General features: G+C 42.3%; 2 protein-coding genes across 2 annotated transcripts; one reads left to right on the top strand and one right to left on the bottom strand.

The window, feature by feature from the left end:
• Window positions 1-710: 710 nt before the first annotated feature.
• On the bottom strand, window positions 711-8571 carry tmem144b (transmembrane protein 144b). The gene is made up of 12 exons (XM_084353002.1): window positions 8387-8571; window positions 8092-8259; window positions 7159-7281; window positions 5694-5793; window positions 5451-5531; window positions 5229-5307; window positions 4914-4993; window positions 3758-3876; window positions 3260-3379; window positions 2254-2351; window positions 1646-1699; window positions 711-1477 (listed from the first exon to the last, which is right to left on the bottom strand). The coding sequence occupies exons 1-12, from the start codon at window positions 8475-8477 to the stop codon at window positions 1394-1396; spliced, it is 1197 nt and encodes a 398-aa protein (XP_084209128.1). The 5' UTR covers window positions 8478-8571; the 3' UTR covers window positions 711-1393.
• Window positions 8572-9924: 1353 nt separating this feature from the next.
• On the top strand, window positions 9925-19506 carry gask1b (golgi associated kinase 1B). The gene is made up of 4 exons (XM_084352481.1): window positions 9925-10945; window positions 12977-13194; window positions 15102-15328; window positions 18126-19506. Exons 1-4 carry the CDS (start codon window positions 10057-10059, stop codon window positions 18331-18333), a joined length of 1542 nt encoding a protein of 513 aa, XP_084208607.1. The 5' UTR covers window positions 9925-10056; the 3' UTR covers window positions 18334-19506.
• Window positions 19507-20811: the final 1305 nt, after the last annotated feature.

The raw sequence follows: 20811 nt of genomic DNA, 5'->3' as shown, positions 1-20811 counted from the left end.
TACTTTAAAATAAAGGTAACTAGTAACCATTTGAAAGTAGGTTGTCCAACAGCCTGAATACGTGTGCGCAGGGGAGTCAGTCAAGATCTCGTGTAGTCGCTGAATAACGCCGTCATTCTGAATTTAACATCTACAGCGAGTCTGATTAGTGGAGTCGTACAAAAAGTCAACAAATAAACAAATCAAAAGAAAGAGAGCGTTGGATTCAGGCAGTTTCAGGGCATCCTGAATCAAACACTTCTCTCTTTGGGCCAAGTCGCACCAGCAGTGACATTTTATCTGCTGCTGTTGAGCCACAGAAGAGCAGATCTGAAATGTATTAAAAAAAAAGATTGAAAATGAGAAAGATGAGCGAGGGCGTAATGTTTGGGTAAAATCTTCCAGCCAAATGTCGTCTCCTTAAGTGAAAACCTGTCTTATCCCAGAATCCTGTGTCATCTCATTTCTATAATGTCTGCCTCGTCACTGTGACCTGCCTGCTGAAGCATAAATGCCAAAAAAAAAAAAAATCTCGTCTGTAAAAAGGGCATTTCTCACATGGTGCTGCGAAACCTTTCATACACCTTACTAAAATAATACAATGACTGCATTTGTGTCTTCTCAGTGACCTTTCTTATCCAAAGAGCTCATTATGAAGGACATTTAGAAAGAGTTGGTCGAATATTCTCAACCTCCCACATGATCTATATTTATTCAGAAAGAAACTCCTGTGAACTTTTTTCTCCTTTATTTTTCCCCCACATGCACGATCCAACTCAACCAGAGCACAGTGCTTTCATGCCACAACACAAAGTGAGGAAGAAGACGGGCGTGTGGACAAGAACTGAGAAAATAACCCGTGTTGACAAAAATATGAAAGAGAGCACAGTTATGTGTCAGTATGATTGATGTTTTGATAGAGAGATGTGGTATTAAGAATAAAAGTCAAACATTTTTTGACACTGTCCAAAAGCAAAACTGTGACAAACAACCACCCCGTGAGTAAACAGACGGCCCTTCTGATTAGCTTGTGTGTGATGTGTTAAACATGTGTGCGCATTATATCAGCAGCAACTGAACAAAGCACAGGTGACAAAATATATTTTTAAATAATACATTTTTTTTTTTTTATAAATACATTTTCAACAAGAAATACGCAGTTCAACAGCAAACTTCCCCTTTGAAGCAAGCAGAAGGCAGGAGGGTCGTTCTGTAGGACGCTGCCACCACATGTCAGCTCAGAACAAACCTGCCGCTTCAAAATGACTTTTTTAAACTAACAATCAGGATTTATTTCAACAAGGTTCAAACAGCTTTTTAAAACCTGGGACATTTTTCTAGGTCATATGGAGAACTGGAGAAAATGTGTGTGCATGATGGAAATATGACCATCAGCAGGTGTTTTTCTGTGTTACTACAGCTTTGAGATGGCGGTCAGCAAGGAGCCGGTCAGCACGACACAGGACGCCAAGAGGAGGACGAGGCAGTTGTACAACCCCTGAGGGGAAACACATTTTCTAATATCAGCAGAGGAATTTAACCATTAAAAAACATTTTAATTCAAAATGAAGGTCTGAACCTTCATATGGAAGTCACATTCCCCCAGGTAAACGGTTCCTAGGTGTGAGAGTGTATCTGGATTATTGATCAGTGCTGTGATCTTTACCTTGACCTCTTTGAACAGCAAGGACCCCAACAGTGCTGCAACCAGTCCGTATCCCTACAGAGAGGAAACACACCAACAGCTCAGGTCATTAAATCTGTTTTCACTTGGTGGAGTCTTGTAGTCTTTTAAAAAGGAGACGTTTTAATGATCACATACATCCTCGAGGCAGTCAGTGACTTAGTCTGAACAAAACAATCAGCAGGTTCATCCATCACCAAGTCCGGGGCAAGAACATCTCAACCACTACTGGCTAAACTGACATTAAATTTCCCCTCGACCAGCATTTTTCCAGTGAAAACTAATATTGCAAACTGATTAATTTATTTATTTGGTCCCCAGAAGATGAATCCTAATGCTGGTTTTTGCTACACCATCAGACCAAAAATACAATGTTCAAAAGCTTTTCGGTAGCATCACGCCGTTCAATAAAATGGAATAAAATTAAATCGTGCATGGCTGATTCAAAAACCGGATTGTTTCTAAGCTGACGACACAGAGACGCAGAGACATTTAAAAGAACTGAAGTCTGTGAAAAACACAACATTTGATTTGTGGTGGTAACAGCCACCCTTTCCCAGCCTGCTCAGCTGTCAACATGATGTACTTACTGCACTGACGAGAGGGAAGGAAATGACTGGGCTCAGGTAGTTATTGGCCAGGCACCAGCAGTACGTGGCCAGCGACCACATCGTTCCTGACAGCAGACCTGAAGAACAAGAGACGCGAGTTAAGTCAAACAGACGGCAGGAAACAATTCCTGAGGTGCGTTCACGTAGACAAACAAATGGGAAGAGACGCCAGGAAGTAATGTAGGCATCTATTAATGTGTCTATACACATAATTACTTATAACAGCTTCAGGAGTCGGTAACTCGGGTCCTAACTTGAAGATACAAGCACAGAGTTCCTCATTTTAATCTTCTGAGTAACTACGAAAGTGTGGACACTGTGGTCAAAGCCCCCTGTGGTGCCGACCAATTATGGTCCACTCTGTCGCCCACCCACCAAGCTGTAGACCCAACGAACAGATCAAAACTCGCTAGCTCACACTGCATGCCAGGCTTTGAGCCAGAGTGGACGTGTTTGCTCTCACATCTCTTCCTGAATCAACACATCCAAACATCCTCTGAGTGAATACGTTGCACAAGCCTGGCAAAGGAAGCTGCTGCATTTCCTCCGATTCTTCTCGTCTTCTGCAACTGGAACTATTATTAGACACTCTGGTGGCTCCTTATGCATGACAGCGCGGTGGTTTAATAAATCAGCGGGTGGAAAATGGTGTCATGCTGTAGCCGGGACCCCTGGTTTTTGACTCCCCGTCTGAGCTCAACATGCTGAAAAGACCTGATGCCAATTCTGAGGCAGCAGCTTGTGTGTGCAGATATTTAGCTCCCGGGATGTAAATCACTACTGGACAGATTCCAAAACACTGAATCATTTACACGCCAAAATATACAGCCGGGCCTACGCTTTAAAATACTGGAATTAACCTTCTACTTTCAAAAACTGTAAAGTAAAATAGCTACAACATTCACATGAAGCATCTTGAACTGGATATCATTGAAAATTTCAGCTACCACGATCAAAAACTACTTTCCTCTGAACCGTGTGTTACCTGGTAGGATGGCTCTGGAGTAGACCCTGGGCCTGTTCTTCTTGGCAGCACAGTAGATGGCAAAGTAAACTGTGCTTGCAACAAAAATGCCCGAGCACTGTGCAAATAAATAGTCCAGGTCTGTGAAGAGGTTGAAACACGTTTTACATCATTTGTGTTTACCCCTGTAGGTGTGCAGTAAGAAAGGTGAAGTAAATTGCATTCCTCTTGACTTTAAGAGTTCAGTTGATAAAGTCAATATTAAAAGGTAGCTCTAAAGTGATATACAAGAGCAGCAAGACATTTTATTCTCAAACAAATCCTGAAGCTATCTCACTGACAGTGACTTCAGAGAGTCTCACAGGGAGCTGGATATTAAACCTGCTGCTCTGGAGGCTCCACAGTGAGCTGAACCTCAGAGGATGTTTCAGTGTTTATTCCACTGAGAACCTTTTAAGCTATTATCTACATATCTTACTTACGACAAAGTGAAGGCAGTTATTCAACATGAAACCGTACCGTAGAGACTGGCTCCGTGGTACATGCTCTCATGGTTCGATGAATGGCTCTTGATGTAGAAGATGGGCACGAAGGAGGAGCCGTACAGCAGACCACACACAACAGCCAGCAGGCAGCCGCTGAAGACACGAGGAGGCAGAAAGTGAATGACGGATGAGTTTTATATCTCCGCTGACATACTGATGAATCTGAAGAACTAATTTAAGTGTTGGATAAAAGGCTGATTAAAATGGATTATCAGAATTGACTGCAGTACACTGGTATATGTGCACCTATTCAACAACATTTCATTTATTTCAGCAAACAATTTCATGTTTAAAGAATTATTTTTTCTTTGTTGCATTTGAGGAATATTTCTGCGACTTCAGTTCATTGAGTGTTTAAACTGGTGTATGATTAAAGGGAAGGCTCCGTGTGTGTCCTCAAAAACAAACACATGCCAGGACACAAATGGCGTTAAATTCAACCGAATCGGCAGAATAAATGTTAGCCACGTACCTTTCTTTATGTTCACACTTTGTGTTTGTTTAGGTTGAAGTTTCTATTTCTTGCTTATGCTGTGGTTCTTTCTGTGCCACGGTTTGGCTTAAAATACCTGTTACAGTCGCCACGATCACGGACGGAGATGGTCCAACTTCTCTGGAAAAATAGCCGGTTTTGACGCACAAAAATGGCTGGAAATGTCCGCAGGTATCCTTCAAAAACACCAGCTTGTGACCCGACAGAAACAGATGAAAATATCTCCAGGTGTCTTTAAAAATATCCAGTGGTGTGACTGTGGCCGGCGTTCGGCAGCCTTGCTGGCTGTGATAACACCGCCTACTTCCCCATGTTAAATGTGAACATGATATGCCATGTTTGCTACACATGTCAACCTTGGATGCATCTGTGATTTGCAGAAATGTAGCTGCTAGCATTATATATCCTGGGGACTGGGCTGGTTAAACTTATGAACCATTCTGGCCGGCAGCTGTAGATAAAGCAACTGAGGCCTCGGGCTTCATTTAAAACATTTAAGTTTGCCTTTGTTCAGTCCTTGAGGAACATTTCTATTGATAATTCTATCAAAATCAATTTTTCATAAACCTTCCCTTCTTTTAGCTTGCATGTACAAAATCTGTGCACAGCTCACTGACTGCTAATGAGTTGAGCTCACATGAAACGCCTGGTCTTTGGTCCGATGACATCTATCCACAGCTCTGAGGAAGCTGGTCCATAGCTGCCTGAATTCATTCTCTGCAGAAAGGAACAGCATCCTAATGTGGAGTCACGTCATCTTTCACAACACTGACATCATGAGAACACAAACAAACAAAGTGCCAGACAAAGTCGGCACGGTGGCAGGAAATCGATGTTCCTTCATATTCTCCTTGGGACTATTGGTAAATCTTAATTTGCTCTGAGTGTGACGTCAGGAATGACTTCTAGAAAAAGAGGTGGGAAAAAAAAACCATCCGATCAATGCACTCACCCGGTCGATAAGTAATGGTATCGATTCGCAGTCAGGATGCAGATCTACATTCGTTCTCACGAAGAAAAAGATCAGGCCGCTGGAACAAAAGACGAACATCTGTCAGCAAACAAGCTCATAATGACAGCAGTACACATCTTTGATCGTGTCTTTTGTTCTTACAGCAGCTATTAAACTACTCGAGTGTCAAGAAGAGACTTAACTTCCAAATCTACAGCTCACCTGAGCAGACACAAAGCAGCTCCACAATAATTTAATATCGGCCGGGAAACCTCCTCAGCAGTAATCCCAAACCAGCCGAATCTGTGGAAAACAGCCACATTCACTTTCCACTGAACATATTACCAAATTTAAAAACCAGACACCCAGAAAATACAGTTAACTTCGTCTGTAAAACTCCAAAACAAAGGAACTTTAGGCCCGTTTTCTATTTTGTGTGGAGGAGCGTACGGGACTCGGGCTCACCTTGAACTGGCCCAGCCGATCAACAAACTGGAGGCGGCCCAGATTAAACCCCCAAGTGCGAGGCCGATCGCTTTCACAATGGTGACAACGGTTATATTTCCTGTGGATGAAATGAGACGAAAAGTTAGCAACGTGCGTGTTATAGTGTGAATCTCATGCGTTTCTGCCTTCCTGGTGAAGCTCGGGACAAATGACACACACACACACATATATATATATATATATATATATATATATATGTAATGTCTATACTCTCCCCAGCAACAGTGACAGGATGCATTTTTTCTGCCGCTGTGCTCAAAATGTCTACATTATAGGTCTTGCAGAAGCAATAGGCCTCGCTCTGCACTGTGCAATACGACTACACTATCTGCTCGATTTTCTTAATACCCACATTTATTATTTCTATTGTAAATAAAAATTCAGTGCTGTTAATTTTGTACAATATCATGTTTATATGAATATACAAGTCTATTCTATTTCTTCCCTTTATAATCATATTGTTAATTTATGGCTATTGTTCTTCTGTGATGTTCTGTCCTTTGGCTGCTGTGGCAAACAGACACCGTTGTGGGACAATAAAGGAATACTGATTCTGATTGATTTTGTCCAGTAACAGTTACAATCTGGAAGAATCAGTTTTACACATAATTTGATTGGGTTTTCCCTGAAGTCAACTCGAAATCCAAAGATTTATGCAAATATCTTGAGAAAATTTGACAACAGCAATGTCCCAGTTTCATACTGTGCTGATTAAAACCATGTTTCAAGCAGGAGAAAAGTGACAGAGTTAGATCCTTAAAGTCTCCCTCTGCTCAAGAATATGTTTTTCTTCTTGTTCCCTCTGTTGAACGTTTGAGTTTCACTGTGTAGGATGATCTATGTGCAGAGTTTGACACGATGCGTCGGCCCACGAGGATGATTTGTGACAGTCTGGAAGCCAATCCTGCTCCAATGTTCAGTAAACACCGGTGTGATGTGGAGACTCAAAGCTTATAGTTCACACACACAGTGAGAATAGACTGTACGGTAAAGCAGGTGAACTCTAATATGAAGTCAAACTTTTGAAATGACACATTATCAGATTCAGGATTTTTAAATGAGGGAGAGGAAGTAGATGTTGAAAAGGACTTCAGCCAGGTAACAGAACAGTTTGTTTCCCTTTGCTTTCACATTTATTTTCCCTTTGTGTTTTGCTTTCGTTCTGCACCTCGACCCATGTGTGACTGGAGGCGAGACACTATCCACTGTCTTTGTACTGGCCCACAATACCAGAACAAAAGGAGCTACCGAACGTGGCAGTGATGGCTCAGATCAGAACTTGATATTTTAAACCGTCACCACTGTTCCAAAGTCAGCTAAAGAGATCAGGCACAAACAGGAAACTGTCTTGATTTGAGGCCAAGTGGTGCTCTGTGGACAGTACCAGCATCACCATGCCACGTGAAGACTGATGAGACAGTACCTGTGGCCCAGATGACTCCTCCAAGCATCACAAAAGGGTAGAATCTGGGCGACTGAAGCATCACATTCCCGATCATGGATGTGACCCATATGGCTGCACAGGACACCCACTGAAAAAACATCCCTGCGAACACAACGGACACACCCTCATACAACAGACACACATCCTCATACAACACAACACAACGGACACATCCTCATACAAGACGGACACATCCTCATACCACACGGACACACACATCCTCATACCACACACGGACACACACATCCTCATACAACACAACACAACGGACACATCCTCATACAAGACGGACACATCCTCATACAACACAACACAACGGACACATCCTCATACAACACAACGGACACATCCTCATACAACACAACGGACACATCCTCATACAAGACGGACACATCCTCATACCACACGGACACACACATCCTCATACAACACACACACACACACACATCCTCATACAACACGGACACATCCTCATACCACACGGACACACACATCCTCATACAACACGGACACATCCTCATACAACACGGACACATCCTCATACAACACGGACACATCCTCATACCACACGGACACACACATCCTCATACAACAGGGACACATCCTCATACAACAGGGACACATCCTCATACAACACGGACACATCCTCATACAACACGGACACATCCTCATACAACACGGACACATCCTCATACCACACGGACACACACATCCTCATACAACAGGGACACATCCTCATACAACAGGGACACATCCTCATACAACAGGGACACATCCTCATACAACACACAGGGACACATCCTCATACAATAGGGACAGATCCTCATACAACAGGGACACATCCTCATACAGGCCATCACGCTCAACACCACCTGTGGACCTGTGAATACTGAATAAAGGCTGTTTGCTCACCGTCTCCTGTCTCTACTCTCTTAATGGGAACAAAGTTGCTTCCATACAGCAGCGCAGCAGCAACATTTGCAGCAACTCCATACACGAAATGAGTCATGTTGGTTGAGTTAAAGTCCAAATTCAATGTTTCCAGTTCGCCAGTTGCAAACGTTTCACCACTTTGGGCACCTGCAAGATTTTATTGTATTTTTTCTTTAAAGCAAAACAGACATCCAATATGTTTGATTTCACACAACAGAGCAGCCTGAGGCTTTCATCCATTCATCATCAGAGTGAATCAATTATCATTTCCTACCTTGTCCGGCTGCATGTTTACTGCTCTGACAGCTCGTCATCAATAATGCGGCTACAAATAAAAGCAAAGGAGGGTGTTTTGCCTCGAGCATGTTAAAAGTAAATATATTTTTTTGGTGATACAGCCGCTACACAGAGTTAAAACCAGCTAATGGCCGGAGGCCGTGCGCGTCACAGGTGCTGCCAATTATCCGATCAATCAATGTGAGGCACGACGGCTGCAGCTGGTCGGTACCCATGACGACAACGCTAAATATTCTGTGGACCGTTTCTTAAGTTTTCTTCCTCTGAATGTACACGAGACGGTTTGGTTTGATGAAGCCAACTTTATAGAAGAAAATACATAAATGAAAAATAAAGATGGATGTTGACATAAATATTTTTTATGTATTGAAGTCAAGAGAAATAACATTCAAAAACATGAACTGTGGCATCGTGAATGTCCATGTGATCATCTTTCTGTGTCTGTGTTGTTAGATATTGTCTGTGTGTACTTTTGTAATTGAGCTGTGTACAATAAAGTTTTGGAAAGAAAAAAAATGTCAAAAATGCTAAAACAAAACACTTTATTCATCATGTCTGTTTTGTTGTGAACCTGTTGTGGTGATATTATGGGATGTTTTTAATGACTTGAAATGCTTTAGATAAAATACAAGTTGCAGTTTTACTCTCACATGTGCAGCCTGCAGGTAACATGTTAAATGATTAAGACAATAAATAAATAAATAAATGAATAAATGAATAAATGAATAAATAAATGAATGAATAAATGAATAAATAAATGAACAGCTCACGTGTCTTCCAGCACAACAGTCCTATATTTACACCTGCTGTTACTCAGGTCAGGATGTCCTGTATACGAGCTGCAGCCCTGCGTCTTCCTGCTCTTCACTGTTTCCTCACACGTTTCTCTCGTGTTCTTCGACCTGAGTATGCGACACGCAGCCAATTCAGGTTTGAGGCAATGAGCCAGCAGATGTCGCCTAAAACGCGCGGATGAATAATGGATCAAACGTCCTTTGAGCTTCAGTTTAAAACGTGTAACTCCTCACCGTCACCTCTAACCTTTGTATTTAGATCCAATCAAATATCATCCGCATGAAGTCCACGAGGTCCTCATAGAGATTAATGTGCCGTAAAACAATTATTATGATATTTATTTTTAGCAGTAAATATCGTTAATATTTCGATTCCTATGGGTTTATATTGGGCTGAAGGATTTGCATGGAAGGTTATTAAAAATACAGTAGGACAACTTTAAATGCTACTTCGTTAACTGAAGCACAGCATTTTAAAAACTTGACTTGTAAACGGAAATGCCATGCTGTATGCGGGGGTGTTCGTTCAGTCTCAGCAGACCGCGCAGCTGGTGGGCTGAAACCGCATCCTTAAAGTGCTTACTGTGTTGTTTTATTATTGTTTGTTATTATTTTTTATCATATCGGATCGTAGCTCAGAAAACCCACACACACAAACTATCTGAGTCCCCTCATGTGCTTGAGGGTGGTTTCCCAGTGCGTCCATCCCCTCCACGCAGTTGCCTCCGTGCACTTTGTGACCACAAATCCTCCCTTTCCAAAATGAGTTTCGGAAGTTGAGCGCTCCTCCTGGTTTGAGTTTGGCACACACACACAAAAAAGACACTCAACCATGTTAATGCCATAAGTTCTAATGGGGAAGTCTCGCTCTCACTGGCTCTGCTTCCCTTTTCTAAAACTAACCGGCAGCTTTCGGAGGTTCCCTCTTTCCAAAAGGAGTTTGATAATTGCGAGCGTGTGTGTTGTCTATTTGTTTTTTGTGGTTTCACAAGTTGGATACACGCAGCAGCACCGGGACAGGAGGACCGATAAAGACAAGTACCGACACGCCCGTGGATTGTATAATTTGGATTTTGGTGATGCGCCGCCAGACTCTGCGGATTTACAGACCGGTGCGAGCTTTGTGGTCCCGACACGGTCCAACGTGGTGTACATAACGCTGAAGTCAAAGCGCCAGAAACCTGCAAATATCAGAGGGACAATCAGACCAAAGCTGAGGAGGAAAGTGAGAAGGAGTAAATCGGCTAATTCAGCTTTTACGCAGAACAAACTTGGCACTTTGGAGCGGGACGCAGGCCAAATTAAGCGCAACTTTGCACGCAAGACTTCCTGGGGAGAAACCGGGGATGTTGATTATAAATATCTGGATATAATCCCTGAATCTCACACAGATGCACAAACAGACTCTCACATTAGTTCTATCCGCATTTACAGCCAGAGGGCACCGCCATGGCTCAGCCCGCAGGACGTGAAGGCCATGCGCTTTCTTGCGGATGCCAAAGCTTTGCGCATCAAAGAAGTTTCTCATGGAGACTCTCCGTCGCTTCTGATATTCGAGGGCGAGGCAGGCGGTTCAGTGACCAACCAAAAGCACACAAAACTGAGCAATGTATGCGGAGGGCAGTGTGGGGTCATCAGCAGCCCCGTGGACACCACTGAGGTCTTCGCTTTTCATCTGGACCGGGTGCTGGGGCTCAACAGGACGTTACCAGCTGTCAGCAGAAAGTTCAGCTTCTTACACGGTATGTTACACACGAGGAGAAAGCTTATTATTTTATGACTGAAGCTGGATAAAATGTACAGTGGACTGCTTTTAGTTTAGTTAATTCATAACTCTGCTGATGAAGATTATCAATGAGTGTGAAGGCACGAGAGCGAGAGAGAGAGAGAGAGAGAGAGAGGTTGTCTTAGGAAAACAAATGACATTTTATTTTATATGGTTTCCTGACTCAGAGTGGGACTTCTGTGTGCGCTGGATCCAAATTGCAGACTTCATTGTTATCATCACATCACTGCAATCAGTTCTATGGAGACTGAAAAACATGAGTAATACTACCCTGATTAAGTGTATATATGAAGTTTTGTGGAGGAATGTGTTGTGTCAACCCAGTCACTGAATGCCATGGAGTGAGAAAAATAATCCATGAAAGGGAAACTTCACCAAGTTTCCTCATCGAAGTGGAGATGGTGTAAAGCCTTTTGTGTCTCCAGAGGAGGCTGAGTGTAATCTGAGGCAGGTTTCGAAAAGCACTCCTTATCAACAGCTTCAAAAACAAACCAACAAATTGGATACAGCAGAACCAGAGATATCACCTTCTTCTTCCTTTTCAAAGCCTGGTGCCTACATTACCCACAATGCAACATATGTCTGATATCACCAGAGTCGATTGATCAGATTACATGCAACTTCCTTTAGAGCCACAAAACACTCTATCCTACTTTTTCCACATAAGCAGTCGTACTCCACAAGAAAGACCTGTCAACACAGCTTAGTGTGTAGAAGTGGTGGAGTTACCCTTTAAATCTGGTCCTCTGAAGTGTTCTTGTGGTGGGAGAGATGGGCTCTGATGATCTCCCTGCACATTGTTGTCAAGGGTCAGGAATCATTCCAGGCTGAGACCAGAGCCAGCTCCAAAAATATTCAAAGTCACCAAAATTAGCAAAAAAACTGTATCCGAGTACAGAACTCACAATTCTACGTGGCAAAATACTGAAATAAGACACGGTCGAAAGAGGCACAAGCCTGAGGGAAGCCTGGTTTAATAAACCTGACCGGCTCAGAGTCATGGGGGAGCGGACCCTCATATCCTCAAGTTAAATTACAAAAGCTGTGATGTGTCTTAAATGTCACGGGTGGTGTGATGAGATGTCCGGGTCAAACTCAGAACTTTGTCTCTGTCAGAACACTGACAAGATGTCAGCACACCCTGTAATGAGGGGGTGTATCTACGAATTAAAGGGCAACTCCACTCATTTGATATTAAAGTGTGTTTGCAGTTGCATTGTGGGTAATGTAGGCACCAGTTTTATGAAAAGGAATAGAATAGATAGAATAGGAATAGAAAATTTGATCTTTTGTTTTTAAACTGTCCATAATGAGTCCAAACAGTGCTATAGGAATACACCAGTGGACTGCTTTTCAAAAACTGGTGCCTACATTACCCAAAATGCAACTTAGCCACTTGGTAACATCACTGGAGGCATTTATTTTTTTATATTATCATTTATTTGACTTCATGCAGCTTCCTCTGGAGTCTAACGGCTTTATACTACTTTTTTTTTTTCACATATGCAGTCGTACACACACAATGTGTGAAATTGGTGGAGTTACCCTTTAAAGAGCAAACACACTGCAGGTGACAGACAGGTGAGAGCCACTGTCCACCTTCCTCTCTATTTCATCTATTATTAACATCTGCAAAGGACTAGAAACTCTTGGTGTTTCTTCTACTCTGTCTCGTAAACGCAACACCACGTTTTTCTGCAAATGAAGATTTAATGCTGTGAAAATGAAATATTAATCACGTTATACCATCAAATATTCATAAATGTACTGAGAACCATAAGTGGCACATTAGTCCAGTTTTGGGCCTTGGGGTTGTGAAAGGCCTGATTACCAAATGTAGACTGGATGAATGCAAATGAAGCAGCGCTGATGAGCTACGTTGCTCACTAAGCTTTTCCTGGATAAAAATAGGTTAAAAAAAAAAACTTAACGAGACTCAACAGTTGCTGAAACCTGACCATGTAATCCGTTTATCCTCCCTCTTTAGATGGCCAGCCCTGCCCGGTGGTGTCATGGGATGCATCTCTCTACCCAGAAGGCCTTGCTGCGGGCTTGTCCACCGTGAGGTTAACATGGGGGGAGTACCAGAGCTCCCTGAAACAGAGGTGTTGGCATAAAAACAGCAGCCCGAAGCCTGACTCCGGCTGCTCCACAGTTCATCACTATGAGTGGACTAAACTGGCTCTGTTCGACTTCCTGCTACAGGTAATGAAACAGTTTGAAGGAATGAGGAATGTGTGAGATAGTGACGGACAGATCTGATAAATCCCACATTCCTCTCAAAGTGAAAAAACATGTCTGCAACTTTTCCGTGCTTACGTTTTCTTTTGTGCAGTTACAACCTCTCAGGCTTTATTGAATTCCAAAAATGCTTCATAGATGAATTTTGCTGACGTCCCAACAGCTGTTATTGCAGAAACAAATAGATTACATATCCTCAAAGGTATTGTCCTTTGGCTGAATCCATGTCTTGTTTCCTGTGTGGGAAGACTGGATCCCTGACCAAATTTTGGCTTTGAGGACACATCTCCTGAGGACGCTTAAATCCATTTCTTAATTGTGAGGTAGCGGCCACAGTAGAGTGAGGAATTGGAAAATACTTTTAAAAAAAATGTTTTGTTTGTTCTTCATTTCAGGTTCCTTACACTGAATAAGTCATGAGAAATGTCTCCTGTGCTGGTAAAAGACTGATATGAATAAATAACTACATGGATTTGTTTTACACTGAGTAACAAACAACCATTCAGATCATAGAAAGATCATTTCTTGTGGTACCCAAATGAACAACAATGGCTGAATAGTGAATTCGGAGAATAACTCATGTTCACTCAACTTTCCTCTAATAGCCAATTTCTGTGAAAGAGCCATCCGAAAACCTCAACCACCTCCTAATTAAGACTTCTCTCGCTACAAGGCTACCTACAAGTGTTGGTTGACGAACTAGGCTGCAGTATTTGACGCACTGGGAGTGAAAATGGGCTCTTTTGATGGATGAAAATTGTGTCAGCGCATTATCTTTCTCAGCTTCTGAAGGAGAGCATGCCAGAATAAAAGAAAAACAAACACAAAGAAAAAAAAGAGTGGGTTATTCTTCTTTTTCCTGAAAGGATGTTCCTTCTCATTTTCCAAACCCCATTACTCACCTTTCTGTAAATTCAGTAACCTCTGTGTCTGTGTAAAATGTTGAAATTATAATCTGAAAGTTACTATGTTGTGAAGAAAAGATAGATAAGTTAATTCCTTAGTCTGTCACCTGGCAACTAATGTGTCAAAACTTGAGTCCTTTTAGTTACCAAAGCAAAAGTTTTGAACCTTATCTTCATCAGCTGAGCCCGGCAAATATCTGAAGTCCATTACGAAGGATTCTGGGCTTGGGAGGGTTAAAAGCTGCAGTTTTTTGTCACTGGAGGTGTGAGGAGAAGGGTTTGTTGAGGGTCGTGTTGGCTTGACTGACAGGTGTCCTGGAGGTATTTCAGCTCATTACACTTCATGCCTTGGTGGATGCTCATCGACCCCAGTAGCCCCAACCTCAAGGATCCTGAAAAAGGTGCCTGTCAGTGACACCTAATCCTTCAAAAGTCCAACATGAAACCTGTGATTGACAGATACTATATCACAGGGTTTATTAAGCCTTTGGTCGCAGCTTCTCAAACCTCTGCCAATCAAATGGTTTAGCATATACATAGTGATGGATGCTAGGAAGCTATAGTTGGATTTATGGCCCATCCCTGTGGAGGAAGCAGGAGTTATATGAGATAGTGCCTGATAGTGCTGCCTTGTGCAGTCGTGTCACACAGCAGTCTGGTAAATGATGTTGATATCTCATCTAATAAATGCTGGATGTGTTTAGTTTGTTCTTTGCCAAACCATTTCAGCTATTTTGTCTTGTGGTAAAAGCATCATGTAGTCTTTGAGATGTTGTGAAAGGGAGGGTCAGGGTTGCAAAATGAGCTTGTTCAGTGGAAGAAAGACTAAAGAGCTTGCCTGGGTCTTCACACACTTTCAAAAACCCGAGTAAATTATCCATAATTACTGATCTGAAGCTCACAAATACCAGCAACAAGTGTGCTTGTTTTCTTAATGCATCAACTTCAAGTAGTTTTTCTTTTCAGATTAACAACCGGCTGGATCAGAGCTGCTGTGGGTTCAGGCCCAGGCAGGAGGATGTGTGTGTGGAACTGGGCCACCACGCCGATTGTGGGGACCAGAACCACATACAACTGACGAACATCATCCACAGGGGTCACGACCCCAGGCACCTGGTCTTCACCAACAACAAGGGCTTCTTCGACCGCAATGAGGACAACCTGGACTTCAGGCTCCTGGAAGGAATCAAGGAGTAAGTTTGGATCACAACACTGACGAGACCCCAAAACACATCAATACTGAGTTCAGTGGTTTTGTTTTTATGTGCCTTATTCCTGATTTATTTGCGTATGAGCAAAAGAAGAACTTCTGTCAGATGAATCAGCCTTTTCCTTCTTTTCAAAAATGTTCATGACTGAACCAACGCTAACAATAAGTCTGGACCACCACAGGACCATTGATTAACGATACGATCATCAGAATAAATGTTATCTAAGTACATTTCTGCAAAAAACACAGATAAGTTGAAGCTGTAAGTTTCTTTATGTTCCAACTTTACGTTTGTTTAGGTTCAGTTTTCCACTTGGCTCTTGTCACAGCGCTGCGCTCCTGCTCTGGTTAGAGTTAGGAAAACATCCTCCTTCGGTCCCCACAAACATGGCTGCAAAGGTCCCCGGATCTCCTTAATGATATCCAGTGGTGTCACGCTTACAAATGCCACATCACAGCCTCAAACTGCCGTTTCCTGTTTGGCCTCGGTTTGTAACATCCTCCTGATGTGAAAGTCAGTTAAACATGTACTGTGGATGTTTTGTACAAATGTCCGTACGTAGCCTCCGCCACGTCAAACTTCAATGCATCTGTGGTTTTGCAGCACGTTTTAACCTTGTTATTGATCTTTTTTTTTAGGTCCAACCTTGCCACAAAAATGATTGGTTGTATTTTGCTGGAACACAAATGATTGGTGGACAGTCTGTCTTGTTGTTTTCAGTCACTGTTTTCCAGAGTTTCAGTTTTCCCCCCCCTGAACAACATGGTTGACAAATTACAGCATTTGAATCTCTGAAAGGAGTGTGTTGAAACTCTGCTCAGAAGTTCTGAATGAAAGGTTTGCACACAATCATCTGCAAAGCACAAAGCACTTATCTCAAACAAGAAGCTGTTCAATCAAAAACTATGGTAAATATTTAGATCTGGCTAAACAAAGAAGATGTGTGTTTTGAGCATGAATCCGGGGGTTCATGATTATGTGTTCTTTCTGTTTATCCCCACCGATCTGTGTGGATCTGTAATCCAAACCACTGCAGAGACATTGCTTTCATTTCATGTATCTTTTGATCAATAAATCAGTGAGTCATACCACACGGGAGACGGAACAGAAACTGTGGTTTGGCAAGGACGCTCGTGTCTCCTCCCCACTCATGGATCCTTGTGATCCTCATCAAAACTGTAGCTTCTATTCTGGCATGCAAATCAGATACAAAGGCAACATGAATCTAAAGTTAGTAGTTGTCAGATGACCTTCGACTGCAAGACCACAACATGTTTCGAATACCTGATCTTTACTCGGTTCTCTGTGGATCTGAGAGGTTTCTTTGACTTCTATCAAAGCTAAAAAAATGGATATTTGACATCTTATTCCAGGCACATCCCAGACTGACATGTGCAACATACAGTGGTGCTTGGAAAGGTTGAGCAGCTAGAAAACCTAAACACACAGTCAACAACCACTTAGTAGTCTTTTCACGGCTCTTGACCAGTCATCTTCAAAGCTCGTGTCCCCGTCTTTCTCTCTTGTGGTTCGTCATTCGAGCTATCCAAACATTTCTCTGAGGCAGAGCTCCTACACAGGCAGTACTTAAATCAACCCAATAGTCAGCGAGGCGAGCCAACAAACAGTACGTCTGAGTCGAGCAGCACTTTGAGTTTTATTCTTTCACAGCCGTCTACCATCCATACTGTGTAAGTGTCACTCACCCCCATTCATACTGAAGTGGAAAAAAGGGACCAACTCCAAACCTGACTGCTGTTTCCAGCTGCTGCACTGCTTCGCATAATAGAGATCTCTCTTTTTTTTTCTTTATCTCTGTTGATGTTTCATTTGTATGAGTGGAGCTTGTTGGCCTCCCACTTGTGGGCGAGAAAAATGTCAAAAAAGTAGCAACTTTCAAATTTCGATCATAAACACATCCTCAGGAGCACCGCAGTCTAAAACACAGAAAAGAAGTCGTAGTGATGAAGACTTGCGGTTTGTCCCCTCGAGGCCTTGTTTCAGAGACACTCTGTGTGGTAGTGAACGGAGAGAGAAAAATCAAACTGCGACTTCTTTGACTCTGAAAATTACATTTTAAATTGACAAACATCATATGTGTAGTTCATGGCACAGTTCAACAGGATGAAAGGATTATTTCCATCCAGGTTTAACCTTCATAGATGTGCACCTATCAGTGAGTTTACTGGGAACCAAGTAAAAAAGTATCATGATGCACAAACAGCATTTTCAGTGTTAGCTAAGTGGGCTAAGCAATAAACATGGTTGTAGTAGGCTTTTATTCTCTTGATAACGTAGCTAAGCGTGATCTTCATGAATGAATGATACGCTGTACCAGTCGCTGTGGAGGGTTTAGCGTCCCGTTACCATGGTGAATGACAGGTTCGATTAAGTGACAGGATGCGCAGAAATCGCGTATCATGGGGGCGAGTAATGCGGAAGATATCCAACCCACAGAGGGCAGCAGAGGGATAAAATGTAGTGATTTCAAACTAATCACTTTTTATCTTGTTGTTCTTTCACAGCTGTTAGTGTTACTGATTTCTGCTCTTTAATCTCTGTGTTACAGTCGCCTTCTTAATATTGCTCAGCATGACACAAACAATCAAAATAAATGTGCAGCACAGACTTATTTGATTCCAGCTGTTTCTTTTTTTGGCAAGTTTGACTTTGCTGATGACAAACTATAAAAACAGGGTGCTGTGAGAATCATTTGGACTATTTCTGCCTCTGAACTCAATTTGATCACGTACCTTTTCCTCACTCTCCGTGTTTGCAGGCTTCCAGAGCAGGCCGTGTCGGTGCTGAAGAGCAGGAGGCTGAGGGAGAAGCTCCTCCAGTCTCTGTTCCTGGACCAGACGTACTGGGAGAGCCAGGGCGGCCGACAGGGCATCGACAAGCTGATTGATGTAATTGAGAGGCGAGCCAACGTCCTCCTCACCTACATCAACGCTCACGGGATCAAAGTCATCACGATGAATGTGTGATGAGAGTCACAGCAGTCAGAAGGACGCATCACTGAGACACATACAGTAAATTATGGCTCGATCCCTTTGACTTGTCTCAGAATGTCCCTTTAAAAGACACTGGAGCTTTTGCCACTTTCTAAGTGGGTCTGGATAAAAACATTGGCTAATGCCTGAAAATATTGTAATTTATGCCAATTCTTTAATGCCAATTTGTATCACAAGAGCAGGAGAGCAAGTAAAACTGTCCCAAAGCCTCAGGACCATCATTGTTCATTGAAGTATTGGAAATAATGAAACATTAATGAGTCATATGTTTTTTCTTTATTTGTATTTTTGTAAAAAAAAAAAAAGAACAATTATCATAATGCCAATGAAGGACTGATTATAAATTGGACATTATCCTTTCAAAACAGCATATTGTGTTGTTGGTAAATCTGTAATAGCAAGCTGTTTTTAAGTAATTTGAGGTAAAGAAAACTTACTAACTCATCATTTGCATAAGATACCGAGAGAAGCTTTAATTGAACTAATTCTGTCATTTAAAATGAGCCGAGCTTTAGCTTAAAGGAACTACTTTCTTTTCCTTCTTTCATGTCTTCATTTGTTTCTTCCCCAGAGGCGAACACACTGCCATCATTACGTACACAATATGCTGCATGTGTATCATTTGCTCCTCCTGACGCCTCCAGCAAGCCTAATTTGCAAGTGAGTGCAGGAATTGAGCTGTTGTTAAAGCCTCTTAGCGTTGCTCAAAGGCCACAACCCAGATCCACTCCTCTTGATTGAGGTCACACATTATACACTGTAACAATGCTTTCAGTTTTAATGAGTTTTTTAATCTTGTGTATGGTTTTATTTTACATTTTTTTGCAAAACTCACAAAAAGTCAGAGTCTTCACATTCTTATGTTTTAAGATCCAAGACAACAATGAACCTGTTTGGACAGAGCTCGGCACAGTGACTGTACATTATGAACTGAAGGACTTTAAGATGAGAAGTCGGTTGTTATTCTTATTTTTTGCACTCTAACTTCCAATTTAACTACAAAAACACTTTTCAGTGTAACCGCTTTCTCTCTATTTATTTATTTTTGTACTTTCATTTGTAATTGCTGAAGATGCTCGAGCATCAGACGATCAATAAAAGCATTTATTTGTCCAATGTTTAAACTTTGATAAATTTCAAAACACATTTAAGGGTCATTGATGGTTATTTCAGACATACTATATTTAATTTTGGCTTGCAGCGTGGCTCAATTTCAGGTAATTTGTCAGTCACATAAATGACCTGCAATTTCATTCACATTACCTTTACTATTATTTTCTTGAGGGTTTGGTATTTAAATTGTCAAAACGACCTTCAAACAATCTATAAAAATGCATTAGCAAACACATATTTTCCTCAAGTGCACGCAGCATCAGCCACAGCACGGTCAGAAATAGTCTATGGCTCTGAAATCTGAGCCTGAGCTGTGGTGTCTGCTTTTCATGCTGTCGTAAACAGTGTGCTTCGGGCTCTGAGAGTTGGAGTCGACGGGGCTTTGTAGGTATTTTTCTCGTGTCCGTGCCGGGCATTCACGCGGCTGTTGTTTTAACCCCTCTGCACCCGCATTAGTGCGTCAGTGGGGTCCATGCCTCGGTGTGTTTGTGTTAGAAAGACCCCTCCAGTTCCCAGAGTGCTCTGCAGCGGAACTCACTTTCTTTACACACGTGTGTGTTTGCATATTCTCACACAATAACATACACACAGACAAAAGATGACTTTTCACATGTGTACGCAACACTATGTGTAAAGACACACACACACACACACACACACACACACACACACACACACACACACACACAGACATTATGATGTGGAGGCTCCCTGAGTTTCCCCCACGTCCCTACATTCAGTCCTGCTCAGTGAAACTAGACCACAGCAGAAACGTGTGAAGTCCTGCAGGTCAAGTGCTGCTCTCCAATCTGACAAACACGTCTTTACAAGCAGCTACTTAGCCAGTAACACACTCAAGTGTGCAGTGTAATTGAATTAGCAGAAAAATGCACTGCAGTTATAAAATTATTCATTCCACCCGAGTTAGCCACGAAAAACAGAAATTAAGATCCTTGAAATCTTTTTTACAATTTGTAGTGGAGAGGACATGATGTCCAAAATACTGTGAAGATGGCAGAGCAACAAAAGCTGCACTTGTGACCTTGTGTCATGTGTTGTAGTGTGTAGCTGCCTGAGAAGCTGAATGAAAACGTCCTGGGAAAGTCTTGTGAAAAGTGATGAAATTACAGTAAAGTAACTTGATCTTTACAACATCAAAGTAGTGTAATTCTAGTTCTCCTTCTGAGCAGCGGCTCCGGGGAGGAGGGAGTCATGCTCTGCAGGGTCGAGGTGAAGCCTGAACAAGTGAGTCTGGAGTCTTCTGCAGAAGATGGCGAGTGACTCTGCTGTCCTCACGTTGGTCGGGAGTTCGTTCCACCACTGAGGCACCAGTACCAG

Source organism: Pagrus pagrus (assembly GCF_965226575.1).
Source record: "Pagrus pagrus genome assembly, chromosome: 5".
In the NCBI taxonomy this organism is placed as follows: domain Eukaryota; kingdom Metazoa; phylum Chordata; class Actinopteri; order Spariformes; family Sparidae; genus Pagrus; species Pagrus pagrus.
This window is presented reverse-complemented; position numbering and strand designations above follow the sequence as displayed.